General features: G+C 36.0%; 1 protein-coding gene across 1 annotated transcript in view; it reads right to left on the bottom strand.

Moving 5' to 3' along the window:
• Positions 1-273: 273 nt before the first annotated feature.
• The window catches only part of LOC129277663 (putative RNA polymerase II subunit B1 CTD phosphatase RPAP2), a 92,317-nt gene continuing 69,410 nt past the window's right edge, over positions 274-23,180 (bottom strand). Inside the window, exon 8 of the mRNA XM_064110272.1 lies at positions 274-5,499. Within this exon, the coding sequence (XP_063966342.1) occupies positions 5,352-5,499 (148 nt within the window). The 3' untranslated portion in view covers positions 274-5,351. The remainder of the gene's footprint in view (positions 5,500-23,180) is intronic.

The raw sequence follows: 23,180 nt of genomic DNA, 5'->3' as shown, positions 1-23,180 counted from the left end.
GTTGTTTTACAGAGGAAATTTACTAAAAAAAACTAGCAATTATATCTTAAATGGCACTAAATTATACAAAATGTGGAGTTTCTATCTTGTCTTAGATCATTCTTGGTGTGAAAATCGTTCTAAAATGTACCATTCACAACAAGATTAGTCTCCAAGCAACCATAAAACGTCAAATATCACTGTTCACACCCATAAAAGACAACAAAAGCACTTTACCACCATATTAGTCAAAGCATCCATGCAAAGGAAGAAGCACTTGCAAAAATTTATGGCATTGTCTTAATTGAAAGACAGACATTAACAGATTTTATTGGGAGGTAATCTATACGGTGGGAGATTTTATTCCGGTGATTGCTTGGATAGCGATAGTTACTTTTATTAAGACAAGTAATGGAAGCTTGTACAAAGATTTAGACAATCTTTAAGAAATATTGATGAATAAAACACGTTGCATTTCTTGATTGGTATTTAGCGCTTTTATTGCATCCAATAAGCTGAGATATTGTTTTCCCCCTCAAGCTTGAGGAAGCTTTTATGTTCTTTTTTATCATCAGCTTTTTCCGTTGGTGCCATTCCTGTCATCATATAGAGGTTTCACTTTCTGTATGGTGTGCGTGCATTACAAATCTAAAGACAAAAAAGCAAATTTGTTTCTTAAAACAGGTACAAGGAAATTGAATAAAAGAAATATCATGATAATCACATAAGGATATAATTCAAAACTTGTGTTATTTGTTCAATAATATAATCATAATAATTGTGATTTTGACAATTTTGAGGATACCTTCAGGATGCAAAAGATGCATTCAAATTATATTTTTCTTTCGCATTTAACAAGTAAAATATAAATTTTACTTCCTAATTATATATATGCCATCATCTGTAATATGTTTATATCAAACCCTGAACATCAAAAATCCTGAAGTTTTGCATCTATACTTAAAAGGCAATCGCCAATGAGAATCATTGTTGCATGCACATTTTGCACAAAATACTGAAAATGAACCAATCAGAACGGTTCTTTCAAGCTTGCAATCCAGTGCAAACCACTCTGTATTAAGGCTCAGGTGGGTTAAAAAATTATGATAAAAGGTCATTTTCTCAAAAAGCGTAAAATTATGAATCAGCTGTGCAAACTCATTTTTCTCATATTTGAATTCTTGCAAGAAACTTTAAACCAAAAGCTAAACCAAATGACCATGGATAGGGGCATATAAAAGAATGTATCAACTGATAATTATAATTCACACCATATCAATATAAGGTAAACATTTCAGGTGAGATCTCTAACTTTCATGGCTAAGACAAGATATGTATTGAAACTGGACAGAAGATATCAATCCAATTAAGGTTTACAATGTGGAGCAAAGGTTGTTTTGATGTTGAGTCACTTAAAGGTCAAGTCCATCCCAGAAGATTGTTGATTACAAATGATAGAGAAAAATCAAACTTGCATAACACTGAAAAAAGTCATCAAAATCGGATGTAAACTAAGTTATGACATTTTTAAAGTTCGCTTATTTTTCACAAAACAGTTATATGCACAACTCAGCGATATGCAAATGAGAGTCGATGATGTCCCTCACTCACTATTTATTTTGTTTTTTATTGTTTGAATGATATAATATTTCAATTTTTACAGATTCGACAACAAGGACCAACTTGACTTAATCACAAACTGTTAAAAAAATGTTCATTCCACATGTTCAAGGAGGAATAAAATTTGTTTCACATGACAATGAGAAAATGAGAATTTTTCATACTTCATATTTATAATAAAATACAAAAGAAATAGTGAGTGGATGACATCATCAGTCTGCTCATCTACATACCAATCAGGATGTGCATATAACTGTTTTTATGAATTAAGCGAAACTTTAAAATGTCATAACTTTCTTCATTTACATCAAATTTTAATGAAATTTTCAGGGTAATGCTTGTTGGATTTTCCTCCTTTTATTCAAATCAACTTTTTATTGGGGTGGACTTGTCCTTTAAGGTGCAGTTAGGGTTCCCATTTTCAAACCAGGCTTTGTAAAGGTGTTGGTTCAAAACATTGTTGTATCCTTTCTCATATTCATTAAATGTTCATTTTATCAATTAAACACCAATCATAACTTCATAAGAAGCTGCATTTATGACAAGCATTCTTAAAAAAAAGCAGTTTCTAGGAAGCATAATGCAATATCAACAATAACACATTTAAATTACGTCATTGTAAACACATTTCAAGTTAGAGTACAACAACACAATAATAATAATAATAATATATAGTATTTATGAGGCGCTGATTTAACTAGTTTCCTATTCAATGGCGCACTATATATTACCCCAGCTGTAGCTCCAGCTGCTAAAGGCGCTTGGTGCATTCAAGGAATTAATCTTGCCGGGTACCCATTCACCTCACCTGGGTTGAGTGCAGCACAATGTGGATAAATTTCTTGCTGAAGGAAAACACGCTGTGGCTGAGATTCTTACTCACGCCCCTCTCATTGAAAGACGAGATTCGTAACCACGAGACCACGACGCCCCCCACGACACAAAACATTTTCTTATAAACTTCTACCTCAACTTGACCTTTCCTTCTGGGTCAATGAAGCATGAGAGTACAGCTTCACGAAAAAAAGGAAATAAACAGTAAATTAATCCATGCACTTGTGTTTTTGATGAGTGTTTCAAATCACTCAATCTGCAATGTCAAAGGAATCACATAGGCATCCTTTGAACACCAGTGCATCATTTTCATGAACAATACACTCCTGGCCAATCAAATAGCACCATTCATTAGCTTACAACAGTAATATAAAACTTGCGACTGATTACATGTTACATGATACTGGGCCAGCTGACATCACTGAAAAATGGAGTGTCATGCTAAACATTGTCATGTCGGTGCAGAAACGCCCTTAGCACTACACTTATGCAGAAAATCCTTAGTAGCGCGTATAAGGCCATTGCGCAAGGGCATTTCTGCACCGGTGAGGTGCGCGTAAGTGTGTTGCAAAGGGCATTCCTGCACTGACACAACGATATATATAGTTCATGAATTTGCTAGATTAAATCGGACATGGATTTGATCATACACACCTGCATACAATAATATGCACATTCTCCACTCCCTGGGGCAGTATTCTATGATTCTACGATTAATGCAGATTGATATTCCTTGGGTGATATAAAAGATATCGCTTGGGATGGGAGATTTCAGACTAGACGCATGGTGATTGTATGGGCTCTGTTACATAAAGCTTAGCAATTGATGGCGGAGCTGATTTTTTACAATTGATCATACACAATAAATAATGCAATCAATCATAGAAATCAGTCCCAGGATCAATCGCTAAGCTTTATGTTACGGGCCCCTGATGTAAGTTTCTCCATTAAGACAGGGTTGTGTATCTTCGACCCTGGACCCCGTAACATAAAGCTTTGAAATTGATCATAAGGCTGATATCTATGATTGATCATACACAATAATCAATGCAATCAATCATAGAAATCAGTCCATGATCAATCGCTAAGCTCTATGTTACGAGCCCCCTGTTGTAAGTTTCTCCATTAAGACAGGGTCGCGTATCTTCAACCCTGGACCCAGTAACATAAATCTTTGTAATTGATCATAAGGCTGATATCTATGATTGATAATACACAATAATCAATGCAATCAATCCTAGAAAACAGTCCAATGATCAATCGCTAAGCTTTATGTTACGGGCCCCTGATGTAAGTTCCTCCATTAAGACAGGGTCACGTATCTTACTATCTTCAACCCTGGACCCCGAAACATAAACCTTAGCGACTGATCGTGAAGCAGGTTCGACGATTGATCATACACAATCAATGTAATCAATCCTAGACAACAGTCCCACAATCAATCAAAAAGCTTTGTTACTTTGATTTCTTGATGATAAGCTGAAAGTAATTATCTTCAGCTAATCGGCCATGGGAAATTCACTTCAAGTTTACCATTGTTACAGTAGAAGACAGACCTCAAAGATTCCTAATTGAAGACCAACCTTGAAGAATCCCTCTTATTCAATGCCTAACTCTTTGCTTGGATATCTTGATGATCAGCTGAAAGTACTTGTCTTCCGCTTGTACGACCAGACCTCAAAGAATCACCACTGAAGGTGAACCTTGAAGAATCCCTCATAGTCAATGTCCAACTCTTTGTTAGGATGTCTTGATGATAATCTTAATAACCTCTTCTTCACCTGGTTGGGCTTGTCTTTCAGGTTTATTCGTGGAGAGTGTAAGAGGGCTCCCAAAATACAATGAGGGTCCACCTTAAGGTACCCCTATTCATCTAATGCCTGCTTGACACTTGCACGCATTGTGGTTCCTGTATGGGCACGCACTCATGCAGGCTAATGCAAGAATTATGCGTGCCAGCTTGCGAATAGCTGAATGGCAGTCCGTGAAATGCATGCCAAAATTTTCAACATGCTGAAAATTTGGGCACGCATTGCAAATTCATGAACCGTCTGTAAACTATGCACAACATTGCCATGCTGAAAATTTGGGCGCGCATTGCAAATTCATGAACCGTCTGTAAACTATGCACAACATTGCCGTGCCAGTGCATGCCACTTCATGGCGTCGAAATAGAAATTTCATGGCGCAAAAAATAATACGCACACCCCAGGGAAGTGGGGCACATTTCACGACTAGTTCATGACAAGTTCATGACAGGGCACTCATACTTTGCGCATAGGCTAAGCATACTTCGCTAATGATATGTGCAAAATTGTGCGTGCAGACCACGTGATCGGTGTAAGTGGTCCTTATCAACGAACATAGAGGGCGTCAACACCAGAACGTTGGAACATTTAAATTTGCGCTAGATACGTCACAGAATAGGGTGTTGAGAATATTTGCTGAAATCATGTTGGGGACAGTGTGTGAACATTGCGTGAACTATGCACAAGCAATGGGGAAACACGTTGCAACTATGGCGTGACCGTGTCGGGACAATGCGGGCACCACAATGCGTGCAAATGTCAACCCGGTATTACTCTTTGATTGGTGGTCTCGTGATAATCTGAATTACATCTTCAGCTATGACTTCTGACAACAGACTACATTAGTCCTGATAAGTATTTCTCATCCAATGTCTACCTCTTTCCTGTAGTTCATGGTGATAACCTTGAAGACCTTATCTTTGTTCGGTTCAACATGCTTTTCAGGAAATCCTTGTCGTGCTTAATGGAAATCTCTACTGATTCATTATTGTAAGTCTACCTCAGACTACAAAAGTCAACCTTGAGGAATATTTCTCTTTCAGCGTCCAACTCTTTCCTGGAGTTCTTCTGGATGACCCTATCTCCATTCTATCCTGACAACCCTCTTTATCAGCATGGAACTCCTTGCTTGAAGATATCAATGAATCCCTGGATGACATCAACTTTAAGACCAAGCTGGTTGAACATTGACGTCAAGAACGCTTTGCCATGTGCAGAATCCAGAACCTCTCTAATGCTCATCTCTTTTTCAGCTAATCTGAAAACAAAAACAAAGGGCAATTTTAATGTCACGTTGATGTTAAATAACCCTAGTCGCTACTGAATTCTCTTATTTGCCATAGACTCTGTACAGCGATGACCGAGTTCTAGATATTTTAATGATTTTTTTACTCTTAATAGTAATGTAAATATGTATTCAACAAGAAATATTAATGACTTTTATCTCCCAAAATATATATAATTTTACTAGAACTGTTATTAGGAATGAAAGACCAGTTATCTGGAATGGTTAGCCATCAGAAATTAAAACTTGCCCCTCACTATTGACTTTTAAACTTATATATAAATCATATCTTGCCAATTTTCCATCAACTTCTAATTAAAATGGAGCCTACGTTTATTTATTATTATTATTTTTTTTCTTTAATGTTTTTTCTTGTGCTTGTTTATGTCCATGTTTTTTTGCTGTACATGTGACTATTTAATCACTGTTACTTTGTATCATTTTGTTTTAACCATTGCGCAGAACTAAGGGGGGTTGGTCTCGATAGGTCTTTGGCCTTTGCCAATCCCCTACATCCACTGCATTTTGGTTTTACCCTTTTCTTTTGTGATTATATTGATTTTTTTTTATGTATTGATTGACTTTATCATTGTTTATGTAATTATTGTTTGTCTTGTTGTTCCTTTTTAATTGATGTGAATAAAGTGAATTTGAATTTAGAAGGCAATGTTTTAAGAGAAGAATATGAAATGAGCTTTGGAACTCTACGATCTAATCATGACCACTTGCTGTGGAGACAAACATATATATAGTCCATGCATAATTAGCCATAGTTAAAAAAAAAAACACTGCACTTTATGGATATCTATAAAAGCCTAAGCCACATTTATTTGAATGCTCTTTGAATACCATTGAATATATTTTTCACTTCAAATGCATTTTGGAAGCTTTGAGCATGAGATGAATATTTGGGCAGGGCTTACTAACAGGCCTGAACATTTGGAATACTCTATGAACACACTTGGAGTATGAAGAAAACAGTTTCAATATACAGGAATAACCAAGTAATTTTCATTCAGACCACCTTTAAACCCCTTCCATCTATAGGGTAACTAGTAAAATAGCACTTAGCAATAAGCAAATGCTACACCCCCTTCGATAAAGTGTTTCCTTTTTTCAAGTTGAATAACCTTGGCAATACATAGCCTCAAACTATACCCAAGACAACAGAACCAATTTCAAATGCAACATCTTTTCTTCCTGCTCTTGTCAGGAAAAGAGGAAAAAATAACCCAGGGTATAAAATGTCTGACATACATTTTCAGTGGCAATCTTTTCTTCATTTCACCACTGTGCGCGAGGAAAGATGCAATTTTACAGGTATTAGTGGGGAATTACATATGTCTAGCTGTATTACCCCATTGTGGTAATATTGTATGCTTGAGAGGGTAAGGGGATGAGTAAGTGGACTAAATAGGTCTCAAAAGGGTAGGTAAATTGGCATTCGTTGGTTGCAGTTGAATGGGGGAGCATTAAAGGCTAGTGGCTTAGATACAGATCAGTGCAATGGTGAAATCAAAGTTATTTTGACAACTCCGGAGCTACTCTTCTTTATATTTCAGCTTTGTAATTTCTTTATATATTGTAATATTGTTTTAAAGAGATGTGGAATTACTTATTTTTAATTTGAATTTTAATATACTATTATTATCTTTGCTTCAATGTTTTACACAATTTTGCAGAATTTGAATGAATATCAGTGACAATCCAAGAATAGTAAAGGCAAAATAAATGCTTCATAAAAAACTGAATAAAGTAAAGGATTATGAAAATACTTTTAATGATGTACCTTTTTATAGATGTTTATTCTTTTATTACCATTTCATGAGGTAGAATAATTATAGTAATAGAAATCACTATCACACCATAGAAAATTAGTCAAAATCTTAAATCTGCCACATTGCTCCAATGACCACACCTAGTATTGCTACATGTCAGAATTATATGGGTCCTTTGGGGGCCATCATTCCGAGACAATAGTAAAAGACCTTTCTATAAAGAATGCAAACATTCAAATATTTCATTTCAAGAACCATACATCTTCCTTTGGGACTATGGTAATAGACCAACACGCTTCTCTCATGAAAAATAATATAATAATAACAACACATTATGTCATAATGTCCCTATGTGCTTCAAAAGGACTTGGATTGTTAAGACCTTAAAGATTTCAAACACATAATTGTAACAATACACTACCCACATTTATCTCTGTATAGTTCTTTTGTAACAAACCAACATAGGGAATACATTAAGGATGAATAAATTACCATTATAAAGATTTAAATGAGAACTTTAGTACTAATAGAGAGCAAATCAAGATGGTGAGAGATATCTCAAGTTCAGGTTTGTCTTTAAACCCATCTATCATTCATTCCCTTTTTATGGCCGCATCATGGCGCAGTGATGAGACGGGGGAAAAACAGCAGCGGTATGGCAACTGAGGAGGAGGAGACGGGAAGTCACAGAGGCGTGTGGCGGCCGCGTCGGGGGATCGTCGCGTTTTGATTTGCAATCCTGGTCGGACCGGTCTCGCGGGTATCCTTGTCAGATTGATCAGCCGCAACCGAGTGAGGACGGGGTTTGATACGCCTTCCGTGTGTCAATCTCCCCCCTGGGAGGGAGGGGCTGAGGGGATACATAGGGTGTGTTTACACGGCAGTGGGATTAGGTGTACTCTGTGCTGGCCATGTTCCCATGGGTGCGATACTGTTTCTTTCTTACCATTCTTGGTACAATGATTGGTATATATGTGTTGAATGAATAGCAACTTAATCATATATTATAAACTTTCCGCAATGACTCCGCCAGCATTTAATAAGATGAAATGATTATCGGAACAGCTTTAAATCGGAGGCTGCATTCCCACTTGTGTACTATTACATATTCGCTGTCCAGCCCGCGATGGTGCTAACCAGTTATTAGGACATCAAAATCATTGTAATTCATATACTGTATATGAATTACATATATATATACATATCTTATACACATTTATTGGATGTGTTCACATGGCACTAGAATCATCGACATGAGGCTGTGTTCTCACCGTGACTCATGTGTGAAATGTGACTGATTATATGAGCAACATGATGAGCCCTCTCAGTGAGAACTACTCCATAGGGAGAAGGTAGCAGCATTTGCTCTCTCAACCATAATGGCTGGCATAACCTCATTTATATTTGTGTTTGCCTTTCTCTTAAAGGTATTAACAAAGAACAATCATCACAAAAGTGAGCATACCCTTTACTGAATAGAGTCTACAATAAAACAATTAATACTAGAATAGATTAGATGTTGCGTTTTGATAAGTATAGGTTTTAATGTGAACTTTAATATAAGGTCTTACATTCTTAAGATAAAGTATAAATACAAATATATGTCTTTATTCAAAATATGATGTGATATTTTAATTTGTATATGGATGACCTATCTTTGGGATTAAATAATTGTAGTACTGGATGTTTAGTTGGTCGTACCAAGATTAATCACTTGATGTATCCTGAGGATCTTGTAATCTTTAGTCCAATAACCGCTGGGCTGCAGAATTTGTTAAATGTTTGTACTCAGTTTGGGATAGATATTGATGTCAAATTTAATGCGAAGAAAAGTCATGCTATGTTTGTAACTTGTAAAGATAATAATACTTTAGTGTTTCCAGATTTCTATCTCTGTGGCGCAAAACTTGATGTTTGTAAGGAGACCAGTGGCCCATTTCATAAAGAGTTACAACTGTTGTAACTTTGCCATTATGGCAACTACCATGGCAACAGGGCTCAGCAGCCAATCGGAATCAAGGTTACCATGGCAGTTACCATAATGGCAACAGTTACAACAGTTGTAACTCTTTATGAAACGGGGGCCCCAGGTATCTTGGTCATATTTTTTACAGACAACTTGTGTGATGGTGGAGATATCTTTAGACAGTGTCACAAACTTTATGCACAAGGGAACACACTGTGCAGGAAGTTCCATATATGCACTCTCAGGGTTAAGGTTGAATTATTTCGAGCATATTGTACTCCGCTGTTTACTGCACATTTGTGGTGCAGATATAAGAGCAGTTTAAGGAAACTTGTGGTAACGATGATATGAGAATGCTTCTTCGGTTACCCAGACACTCTAGTGCTAGAAGAATGTTTGCTGATGCCCATGTACACTCATGTCAAGCAGTTGTTAGAAACTTAACCTTTAAGTTTATTGAGAGAATTGACATTGCTGAAAATACTATTGTAAGTATATTGGTTAACCCATTGCACAGTTGTACGAGGTATACATCAGAGTTGTGGAAGCATTGGTATAACAATTTAATGACAGAGTCATGAGTCGTAATCTACTAAAATAGTTACGTATATTGAAACAAGTTACTCATATTGCAGTTTGTAAATATTTCCATTGTACTTTTTATACATTGCTGTCATTTTGTTTTGTGTATTCATTGTTAATTTCTAGTATCATTTTAGTGTGATTATTTTATACCTTGTTCTACTCTTTATACATAATTATCTGTTTTTTGTTTAATCTAGTTTCATCTCTGTATGTCTGTCTTGATGTATAATATGATGTTTGTTTATATGGACCTCTGCTTATGCAGTTGTGTCTGGAATAAAGTCTTGAATTGAATTGAATATTAAATGAGGAACCTGGAAAAAAAATCTCACCTTTTTTGTTAGATAATATCTGATGATATTTGTTTTTCTTGAATTAGATACATATAAATAAAATGCACTCATCTGAATGTTCCGTTTGTGACTGTAAATAGGGACAAAAAGTTCTTTTCATTGCTTTTTCCATAAGACAGAAGTCAAATCAGTGGCCTCGATAAACTCTGAGAGTAATACTTCATTGGTTAAACCATGAAGCATGGTAAATATAATCTCTACAGAAGAATCTGATATCAATGTAATTGTCATTCCATCTGTTTCCAGGTCATCCATGAATATGATAATAATGAATCTGTATCAGCGGACGTCATTATTTCACATTTGTTGCCCCATTTCCATTATTTACACTATTCAAGAAACTATATTAGGGACCAACGGTGACTCAAAATATGCCCCTTTTTACTCTTACCCCATTCCATTGTATGAGCCAATGTTCCACAGACAACCACACCATAAACCCGTGTACCCTAATGAACACAGCCCATATTTGCATCATCTGCAACCCCTCACCCACATTGCCTTTATCCCAAAAGGCTCACTCATTCTCCTTGTACCCTATGTACCCCCACATTAGTATCATCTGTACCCCTCATTCAACCATCTTTAGCCAAACACACACCCTTAACCCCTGTACCCTAATATCCGCAACACCTACTGCACCCCTCACCCACACTCCCTGTATTAATACACACATGCTGTGTAACCCACACCCTCACCCACAATACCTGCAAACTCATCCACAACTTCTTTACCCAGTATCCCATCCCTGTACCCCATACCCGCATTACACTCACCAACAGATCCTTAACCCACATCTTACCTAATTTTGAGAATTCCCTCTGAAACCTATATTCCCTGTACCCCGCACCCACATTACCTATCCCTATCTCAACATATTCTGTACCCTAAATTTCCATCATCTGTACCCCACACCCAACGTCCATGTGAGCATTTCCGCTAAAAGAAATACATCTCCTGTAACCCACACCCACTGTACCCCAAAAATATGTGTCCCCAATTTAAACATATTCTTTACCCTACATTTCAATTATCTGTACCCCACACCCTGCCTCATTGTAAGAATTTCCTCTATACAACACATCACTTGTACCCCACACCCACATCCCCTGTACCCCACAATACGTGTCCCCATTCAAACATATTCTTCATCCAACATTTCCAATATCTGCACCCACACCCCACCTCATTGTGAGAATTCCTCTACACAACACATCCCTTGTACTCCCCTCCCACACACACCCACATCCCCTGTACCCCCACACCAACACCCGCATTACCTGTCCCCATCTAGACATTATTTATCCCACATTCCCATTATCTGTACCCACCTCCTTGTGAAAATTCCCTCTAAAAACCACATCCCCTGTGCCCCTAGCCCACACCCCACATCCCCTGTACCCCACACCCGCATTACCTGTCCCCATCTTAACATATTCTTTATCCTACATTCCCATTATCTGTACCCCACATCAAACCTCCTAGTTTGAGTTGCCTGTAATGGGAGGTCAGGGATTGGTAAGTAAACTTTTTCAGTGTAGACGGGCTCTGACAGATTACTGCTGTCCCGCGGATCACATATCCTGACGCATGGCAGCGTTTCACTTGCATGCACCGTTGCCTGAGATATTGTCGCGAGCACGCTTCCCGACGCGCAGCGCTGCACAGTGCCTGAACAATCCACTCCCCACAGTATCACTTGTCGGCACGGCAACCTCTACCAATCGAGCTTCAACATCCATCCGCCTGTGAAGATGAGACCATGAGAGGAGAAGGGGGGGATCACCTCGTATTGCAAATCAGTGAATTATTCCAGGTCCTCATGCAATTCATGCTCTGCTATCCCCTCGCGTGAAGGATGCAATGACGGCTTTGCCTAACGGGTGTGACTAGTGTTTGTTATTACAAAAATCACCCTGTCAATCTGTCCGCAATTACAGAAATTAGCTTAGCCTGGTTCGCTCCCACGGGAAACTACTTGCTTTCCAACTGAATGCTTTGCATGGTTTCATAATGCTACATCTCTGATTCCAAGATTTCTCTCTCATGCTATTCATCAGTCGAAAAGATTGGCATATGATTCCACTCGATAATGAAGTACTGCAATTTGGATGCTTATCCATCAAGAGCGATGAGGAAAAAGAAAACACCCTGATTCTTCATATTAGATTAGTATTTAATAGAAAGATGATTTCTCCTTATACCCAAAGCCCCTGAAGCTGAAATGTCATTTAGGAAATTTGGGCACACAAAGCTTTTTCCTGATTTTGTATGCCTGGAACTGTGTGAACATGAAGTAACATGAACATGAACTATTAAAAGGGATGAGTAACTCTGATTCATTTTCTCACTCTACATAATTCTCTCATAGGCAGTGAATATCTAATTACCTTTCAATCCACTTGCAATTTGCCCATATACCCAATATTTTTCTTTATTTAATCTTTTCAATATTTGTTAAAACGATTGATGTTTAAAGGGTTTAACCTGATACAAAGTTGGTTATAAGAAGAGACAGATGGAAGGAAAATTGATCTATTGTCAAAAAGATTTAAATTAAATTTCTTACAAAGGAAAAACACACCATGTCTGAGATTCAAACCCATGACCTTCTGATTACAAAAAAACGAGTCAGAACCACTAGACCACAATGGGCCCACGACCATGAGAACTCTAGAAAGGAAATAAAACTATTTTGTTCCTTAAATTTAACGAATAGAACAGGAAGAATCATGAGACCTTTTTTGAAGAGCTCTCTGAGGCAGACGGTATGCAGAAGTCGTACAGGACATCCAACAGTCCGTCAATAGATCATAACCTAACACGAAATATTCGGTGAAGATTTGCAACTAAATCAGAGGAGATTTGAATTATTGATTGCCAACCTTCCTTTCTCTGCCCCTCTTGAATGATTCAAATATCGTGTTTATTTCATGCAGAGGTTTTTAATATTTCACGAGGTATGAATCATTGATCCAGCATTGGCATATTGGTCAAAATTCCATAGCCAGATTGATGGTCCAGGCATTTCGAATAACCATAAAATATGAAAAAGGTGAGCCTGTCAGAAAATAACTTCCATCGGATTGCTATTAAATTAAATTCAATGAATAGTTTCTTCATAGATTTCAAATCATTGTATTCATTAGAAAGTAAATGAGGAACTTTGCATTACTAAAGTTGATGACTATGTTATTAGATCCTGTAAAATATGATTTTAAGTGATTTTAAAGTCCCCAAGTCAGATCAATGATCCCGGTATTGCAAATATCAATAAAATATGAAAATAGAAAAAAGTCTTATTAAAAAATCATTAGATTCATTTCCATGAAAATGTTTTCTATTTCCATAAATGAAGTCTACATGTAAATTGATTTCAAATCACTGTGTTCATTAAAATGAAAAAGAGATGTTCATATTAAAAACAAATTTAATGAAAGAGACAGCAAATGAAAAAAAGCTCACAAGATCATTTACATCTTTATAAAAGACAGGAGAATCACAATAAAGACACCATTTTTGAGAAATTACTTTGAGGTAAATCAGTCAAAAACATGTCTAATTCTTTCCAGTGAAAATGCTAATAATCCATGCAAATAGAGATTTGTTATGTGATTGCATTGTATCGTCTACATTGTAAATTAGATGTAACATTACAGGTATTGTAATTTGTTAAAACTAAACCATAAAACCGTTTAATCAATTAAAAAACAAATCTCAACTAGTCCACATCAATACCATGTTTTAACATATATATAAAGTTTAGATAGTAATTTAACTTTTCTGGTATCTCAACTTTGGTGGTTGAAATTCTCTGTTTTGACATTTGTCATTTGTGAACATAAAATACAACTTTCTACCAATATACCTCACCACTTGAAAATCTCAACAAGATATTGGGTATTTTCAATTTGATAAGAAAATACAAATCTTTGCCATCAAAAATAGGGAAGTTACAAGGTATGTTGTTGTTCTGGAACAATTCTTGGAAATCAAACGGGGGAATTTCAATTTTCATTTCAATTACTTGAATCTATGGAATGACTACAGACTTAAGAGAATCACTCTTTTTTTTGGGGGGGGGGGGAGGGTGGGGGGGGGCGTGGGGAGCCCACCCCCAATTTATTATTTTTTTAATCACTCTCATTAAACCAACTCCACTATCATATTAGCATAAAAATGTAAAAAAAAAAAAAAGCATTGAGATCATTCACTAGCACTAAATATTGGCTTAGAAAGGGAAACAAGCAGTTCTACTGTACCCTTGGATTTTGAATTACAGGTGTTTGACTTTGACTATATTGATCTTAAACGGTGTCATTCTGGGAAACAAAATTAAACACCTTCCAGAACGTTTGAGCATAAATACACTGACCTGTGCTAAACTTCGGCTGGCAAACCATTCTGTTGTACTATTAGGGGGAGTTTGCGGGTGTATGAGCCTGATTGCTTCATTTTTTTGAAGGTTGTGATTCTTAGAAAGAACAGGATACTTTTAGTATACTTTAGCACATGATTACTGACCAGCACTAAACAACAATTTGATATGCTGGAAGAAAGGAAAAAGTGGTATTTTACATGATTTAGGAGCATTTACAGGTGCTTGGGCTTGAATTTTTATTCTAAAAAGTTGCAATTCTTGGAAAGAAAAATGATACATTCTGATATGTTTTAACATTGTTTGACCAGAGTGGAAGAAGAGAGAAAAACAAATGCTGGTAGACGTTTTTTTTTTCCTGCTACCTTGAAGGAAACCACTTGTCCGTTATCTTTCAAGGGAGAGGTACTTGTGCAATCTTTCCAAGTAGTAGAGGAGATGATACAGTGTTCAGGGTACTTTTCAAAAATACTACCAATCCCCTTTTAACATGTCTAAACAAACAAAATATTATTCAAGAAAAGTGGGTATAAATCTTTTATCACAAATGGAGGGATTGGACGTTGATGAAGAACACTAGTAATTATTACTTTATAATAACCAAGGACATTGTTTCTCAAAGAATGAATACTGAATTCAGACCATTCACCTTTTTATCTCCTTTTTTCATATATTTCCTTCACTATTTCTTTTTCTGTCTTTCTTTTCCCTTTTTTTTCTTTCTCTATTTCTTAAGTTCTTTCTCTCATTATTTCTTTCTTTTTCTCCTTCTTAATTTCTTACTTTATTTCTTTGATTTCTTTATTTCTTTCTTTGATTTCTTTGATTTCTTTCTTTCTTTCTTCCTTTCTTTCTCTCTTTCTTTCTTTCTTTCTTTCTTTCTTTCTTTCTTTCTTTCTTTCTTTCATTCTTTCTTTTTTTTCTTTTCTTTCTTTCTTTCTTTCTTTCTTTCATTCTTTCTTTTTTTTTCTTTTCTTTCTTTCTTTCTTTCTTTCTCCCTTCCTTCTTTCATTTACCTTTTCATTTTTTTCTTTTATCACTTTATTTCTATCAATCAGTTGCCATTCACATTATCCGAGGTCTCCCCCTCTCCCCCTCTCACACACACACACACACTGTCTGTCTCTCCTCTCCTCTCTCCCTATCATACAAATCCTTTAATCCACTCTGATTTTTAATATAAAAGTCAGCTGTGATTATTGGACTGTGCCCTGTTTAGCTTCCCATGGGTTCTTCACTATTTGTCTAACAAGTCATCTCCAATACTGGCAATTTCTTGATTTTTTCCAGTGAAATGTTTATTTAAATCAGCTAACTGTGGAGTGGGAGAACTCGGTAACATGGTTAATTATCTTAAACAATGCAGAATCTTGTTTTCTTACTCTATGTCGTCCTAAAAAAAAATCCAGAATGTGCAAAATGTTTCCTTCTTTCCCCCCCGCTCCTTTTCCCATTCTCTCTGGGAGATTCACCAAATCGCATCTTCATAAGCAAACATAGAGGCTGTTCTCACTACGTTCCTAAAACTAGTTTACTGGGAACCGGTTCAGAAAGCCAGTTTGACAGATCGCTTTGCTAGCGTTCTCACTTGATCACACGAAAGTGGTTTTCAAAATCACTTCACGTAAAGCGCTCTTGTTGCTACGGAAACGCTCTCAATGGGGTGACACGTTTCGCGCGAAATTCGAAACCGCAGCATAGGCATTCTACACCTGTCGTGTGGAGTAGCGCGCTCAAAATGTGCCAAGATCACTTCCCGAAGAACGGTTGTGTCCTCACTTACGCTAAAACCAGTTTAACGAGGCAAAGCGATCTTGAAAACTACATCGCGAGGTGGTTTTCCAAACTGGTTTGGAAGATCGCTTCCAAGACCGCTTCGACCGTTCTCACTACGCGTTAAACTAGTTTCCACTAAACTAGTTTCCAATAAACTAGTTTTAGGAACGTAGTGAGAACAGCCTCAAAATCCTGCCTGTAACTTCAGTTCAAGTGGAGATTTGCTCATGTCCTTGGATTCCTTTCATCTGTTTATGAAGCTGCAGATAATTTTTAGTAGTGGTAGATGGTCACTACATGATTACCATGCAAATCAAACTAATCGACCACCCGAGTGCTTTTATGTTACAATAAGAATCATATGCTAAGTGGTTACATTAAAATGAATAATTGCTAATGAATTAACAAAATAAGCTTGGTGTTCAGTCAGCAAAAGTGTCTTTCTGTGGAAGCTAATAATACAAATGTTTACCAGGCATGAAGTATTTCTGAAAGTCTGACTTAAAGGTCAAGTCCAACCCAACAAAAAGTTGATTTGAATAAAAAGAGAAAAATCCAAAAAGCATAAACTGAAAATTTCATCCAAATCGGATGTAAAATAAGAAAGTTATGACATTTCAAAGTTTCTCTTAATTTCACAAAACATTTATATGCACATCCTGGTTGGTATGCAAATGAGGAGACCGATGACATCATCCACTCACTATTTCTTTTGTATTTTATCATATGAAAAATGAAATATTCTAATTTTCTCCTCATTGTTAAGTGAACGAACGATAAATTCCTCCCTGAACATGTGGAACTAGCATTGTTTTAATACTATATGGTTCAGTCAAGATGGTCATTATTTTCAAATCTGTAAAAAATGAAATATTATATAATTCAAACAATAAAAAGAAAAAGAAATAATGAGTGAGGGACATCATCGACTGTCTCATTTGCATATCACTGTTTTGTGAAAACTAAGCGAAACTTTAAAATGTCATAACTTTTTTTATTTACATCTGATTTCGATGAATTTTTCAGCATTATGGTAGTTTGATTGTTCTCTATTTATTCAAATCAACTCTGGGGTGGACTTGACCCTTTATTTTTGGTAAATCCCCCCAATGCATCTATCACTATCCCAAATCATAACTAGATTATATTGTTGTGTGTGCTCTAGACAGTTATGATATAGAGGATATGAAAATGAGAATGTGTTTTGCATGATAATTTCTGAGATTTTACATGAAAATTTATCTTATCAGGTAGGCTAAATTCAATTTGAATGGTACTCGATCAAAATAAAATCTGTATTTTTTTCTTTTTCATTACAAAACATATTCCAATGTATGGAATGACTGTATACATTTTCAGGATATAATCTTCATCATTTTTTATACCTATGCTAGATTTGTAAGATAACTTCTCAAAGAAACTTTTTTTATAGAAAAATAAAAAACATCACCAAGATACAAAACAACAATAAATTTCTGAATTTTAAAGGTTGAAAAAAAATCTCCCACTACACTTATGCATAATAAGACTTTTAGATGACAATTGAGTTATAATTCATATTGTTGACCCTTTGCTAAAGCTTTAGCCAATCATAGTAGGCGCACTCTAGAAAAGATTGAGTAAAAATTTACCCAATATTGGGTAGAAAGGGAACAAGTATGTTTGCTGTGTAATTTCCCCCATATTGGGCAAAATGCAAGTTTAAAAGGTAAATTTCAACGCAACATTGCGTAAAATTTACAAAGTATTTGGTATCATGTTACCCAGCAAGCATACATGTTCCCATTTTACCCAATATTGGGTAAACTTTTTTTAAAGTGTGCTGAAAAGAACTTGTGGGGTGAAAACAACTGCAAAAAGATTTATGTGATAGGGAAAAAAATGAAATGCAAATGAAAGACAACAATAATACCGAAAGCAGGAGAGTTCATAAGAGAATATGACAGGAAGACCACGCTGGTATCTAAATCAACTTCCTTAATGAACTAAACTCTTTTGACTAGGGTATCTATTGGAGGTCAATGATGGGGATTAAGAGGATAATCTCATGAACAAGAGGGTCAGTTAGTAGCGATTAAGGGATATAATAGGGAACAGATTAGGCACTCATTACCTGTAAAGGAGATTATTGGAGATTTCTAGAGGCTCATGCTGGAGATGTTTTGGAACATACAGACATGGATCTATCATCAGATAGGTCCATAATACAAGTACATTTTGGAGTAGTTATTTCCTCTGCCCATTTTTATTTATCTCTCTATCTCTATCCCTCTTTCTTTCCACTCCTCCTCAGTTTCCTTCTGTCTCTATATCTTTCTATCTCTCTTAATCCCTCTATCTCTTATAATCTCTCCATTTCTATCACTCTCTCATCTCCCTCCCTCTCTCCTCTGTTGATATATTTTAACCCCTTTGTTCCCATTCCTTGCTAACGTATATCTTGTCTCCTTCCCCCTTATTTTATAGTTTTCTGCTCATGAATCATGGAATTCAAGAGGAAAGGGGGAAGAAGGAAAGATTTGTTTATATAAAAAGGTCTGGTTCTTTAAAGCCAATGATACCATTGACTTTTAACAATATAAAAAAATGACTTCATCTATGCCTCATCTTGACCCCCTACCTTACATTGATATTGCAAAAACATTAGAGATTCATAAATGGAATCACAAATAATTCATGGAATAACACATAAATATAACTATGAAACCTGATTATGACACCTTTTGATAGATATCATCAAACATTAATTGACATCTATCTGTCCTTTTCTGCTTTGATTAGAACCAAACCTTCCTAATATCATAATGAACTCCCCATTTACTCTTGTATCATCAGATACCAAAGCTATTATCCTCTACTTCCTACACATAATGAGTTACCTGTTCAATAACAATTTCCTACCAACCTGATTATTAGTTTCTTTATCCATCAACAGAACCTTAAATCCTACCAATGATTAATCAATTAATCACCCATTCAAAAAAGAAATCAGGATTAATCTACCTGTAATATCTCTTTTGAAAATGGGATCTACTGAGTTCATTAAGCCATGGGGTACACCCCTCTTTAAGCAGGAAATCTCTTCTTTACCCCTATTGACACCACTTCAGCTCTTAATGCGCCATGAGGGGTGCATAATGAACCCCCTTTCGGAATCTTATACTTAATCAAGCACCATAATCACCTTCTTTCTCTCACAAAAACTTTTTTAAGTTGAATAAACTCACCGAGGCAAGTGATCAATCCTAACCTATCTTCATGCATTTTTTTAAACATTCATTAATCTGATGCTTTCATTACTAAACAGCTTTCATTGAAACTTTGAAAAGCTTTTTAATTAGGAACTCCATGTTGAATGAAGTTAGAAACCCACTTCAGGTTGGGTAAAAGTATTTCCCAGATTAAAATGAAAGTAGCAATCTCTAAAGATAACCAATAAGGCTTGAAACAAACAAGAACAACTAGTTTGATAAAAAACAGGATGGGGAGAGTGCATTTAACATAAAAAGAATGATAAGGAGGCATCGAGGTATAGTGGTTCAGCAACTTCAGTAACAATATCTAAGCCTAAGGGTTGATAGTTTAAATCCAAACCTACAATAAAGTCCTTTGGCAAAGACTCTTCTATTTGCCACTCTCCATCAAGGTCTTAAATCAATGGGTTACATGAACAGGTATAATGTGAATGCCAATGTGATTAGATTGGCATGTCATGTGTGACCGCTAAAAAATGCTTGCCTGGACGAGGTGCTCCCCAGGGAGTGGAAGTGGTGCACACTGCGTGGAACGGGAGGATCCAATGACTGGGGTAATACTTATTACATGCCAAGCGCTTAGAAATGCAAACATAAAACATTGCATTATACTGTATGTAACCATTTGTATATCATAACTCGGATGTGGACAAAATAATTTTAATTTACATTCATGGTTAAATGATAGAGAATATAAAAGATACTGCAAAGAAATGTTCAACAAGTTATTCTCTTCTTCATGACAGCTCAATTGGTAGAGGAGAATTTTTTTTATTAATTGCATGCCCGTAAGGAGAATTTTGAGCATCATTACAGTCTTAATGATAGGATGTCAAGTCATTTGTCTTCATACATTTTAAGAATGAAGTTGCGAAAAATATGAAATTGAGAGAGAAAGAGAGGGGGCAGAGGAGGAAAAATGTTAAAATGGGAATGGGAAACAAATTTACAAACATTGATTAATATCAAAAATTAAAATCCCACATTGAATAAGAGAGCAGATAAAAGATAAGAAAACAAAGGAGTAGCAATAACAAGGTGAATTAAGATTTGTCATACTTTTCTCACAAAAGCAAAAACATCTTTTTAAAATTGATGCAAACATGAAGAGCAATCAAAGAGACCTCCAATTATCTGCCCTAAAGAACTCTTAATCCAAATGGAAAGCGGTCATGTATAACAGACACATATTTTAAACACTATTTAATGATTTCCCTACTTGCTATATGCTCCATATCAGCTTTTAATCATTTTCTAATCTCTGAATATTTCAGGATGTGAAAGAAATAGGTGCCAAAGAGGTAATTACAACATTGTAAAGAGTTCATGCATTATATACTAGGTAATTTGCACTAAGTGCCGAGACCACAACCCATGGACGGTCTGCCTACGCCAGTGACTGTGAGACATAGTCCGACAGTTCTCCTTACCTATCAAATCTACCCGGCTATGACGCTAATTTCCTCTTTACAGTTACCTTTTCACCAGAGGTAAAATTAAACGGGAAAGCTGACAGGCAGTGGTTTATGAATTCAGAATTCAGATCAGACAAGATGATGTAGAACAATGGTCTTTTCACCTTGCTTCAAAGGCTGGGTGCAATTTCATCGCGCCGCTTTTGTCTCAAGCGCAAGCACGGCTGCCCGTGAATAGAAGGCGCAACAACTCATTTGCCAGTACTTGCCGGCAAGGGTTAAAAAGGGAAAGTGAAGTGAAAAATCTGGCATTGTCGGGCAAGGGGTTTGAAGAAGTGCTAGCTCATCATGAAGGCCAGCAGGGTTCTAAAAACTCATCTCAATATCCGACAATGGAAATGAGATCAATCTCTGTGTTGGTATTGTCCGTTTAGAGACTGATTAGGCAACGATGGAAATGATTTTTTAATCTCATTTGGTATATAAGGACAAGATAGAAAATGGTGATAATGATGGTGTAATGTTTGAATAGTTATAATTTGGTTGTTTTCTCATTAACTACAGGGGGTCTTACCAATAACTGTTTAATTTGGGATATTTGTTTCCAAGTTGCAAAATTTAATTGTGTCTATCGGAGAATGGAAATTGGAAAGGGATGGTTTCTGTTTCAAGAGTGAATCTGCTGCCAGTCAAAAAGTTTACTCAAAATTTGATACAAAAAGTTCATAGCCTAGTTTATAAAGAAAGAGTTTAATTCTTGTGACTTGAGTTGTGAAGAAAACTGTCTAAAACTGATTGGGAATGGTTGTTAATAATGAAACCAGTTATGGAAATTACCAAAATGCTGGTAGCTTCATATGCACTGCACATAAAAATAAATGTATGGGACTTAATATAAATGGTTGGCTCACCGTTTCAGACATTGTTTAATTTAAAAAAAAAATGCTGATGTGAAAAATAATTATGTGAGGGATACTGATAGACGTGTGATACTTTCAAGTGGACCATTTTCTTTCATATAATCCAATATATCATGAGAACAATTTGAAAGATCTGAATATCATTTATTTTTCCCCACAAAAAGAAAAATTACAATACATGTACATAGTACTTCCAAATAACTATATTCAGATCTTCATTAGATGATCAATGAATTTTGGTCTTTTTTTGTCCTTGAAATTAAAACTATGCATGCCACAAGGGGTTTTCACATCAAATGGACATGTATTCTCTGATTCTTTTTTATTAGATTTTTATTTTGTTTCTAAGTTTAGGCCCTTCACACACCTTCCCCAGCCCCCCTCTTTCTCTCTACCTCCCTCTTTCTCTTTATCTTTCTGATATGAATCTCATTCCTCTTCTTACTAATCATGTTTCTTCTCCTTCATCATCATTTCATTTTACTCCAATAATATCTTTTTTCTTCTTCTCTTCCTCCTCCTTTTATCTGTTACTTTTATATCCCTCTATTACTCCTCATTTCTCCACATCCAAACCCTTCTCCATCATATAATTTTTTCTTATATTACTCCTTATCTTTTTTCTTCTCCTACATGACATTCCCCTTTCTCCTTGGTGAGTGTTGCCTCTGTGTTATTTTTCTTATCCTCCCCTTTTTCTCTCTCTCTCCATCCTTTCTCCTTCGAACACCCATCCCCCTTCTCGACCTAAATATCCTTACATCGCAAAAAAAATGATGAAATACTTTGCTCATAGAGATTAATGGCAGACATGATTTGATCGAGTCTTCTTGGCAAGACCTGACATGAACAATCTACTCTATATCCATCACCCATCACAGCAAATATATACAATAGCTCGAGGGAATTACACTCTTTAACATATATCATTGCATAACTGTGGTAGTATAAGCGTCCATAAATGCAAATATGACGTTGGAAAAAGGCTAATTTATTAGACAAATGTGTCAAAATTGGATTGAGCTACTCAAGTTTCAGCTGTCAAGTGAGAGTAACTTTTGAGAAAGGAAATGAGAGGTGGAGGGGGTGGTTTCATGAAGCTGTTTGTACAGTTATGAATGACTTTATGAACGATAATATAATAATAATAATAATATTGGGTATTTATATTGCGCACATATCTACCTTGTTAGGTGCTCAAGACGCTCCTATATTACCCGGCTAAGCTA

Source organism: Lytechinus pictus, chromosome 15, assembly GCF_037042905.1.
Source record: "Lytechinus pictus isolate F3 Inbred chromosome 15, Lp3.0, whole genome shotgun sequence".
Classification (NCBI taxonomy): Eukaryota; Metazoa; Echinodermata; class Echinoidea; order Temnopleuroida; family Toxopneustidae; genus Lytechinus; species Lytechinus pictus.
The sequence above is the reverse complement of the archived record's forward strand: the minus strand, read 5'-3'. Positions and strand labels throughout refer to the sequence as shown.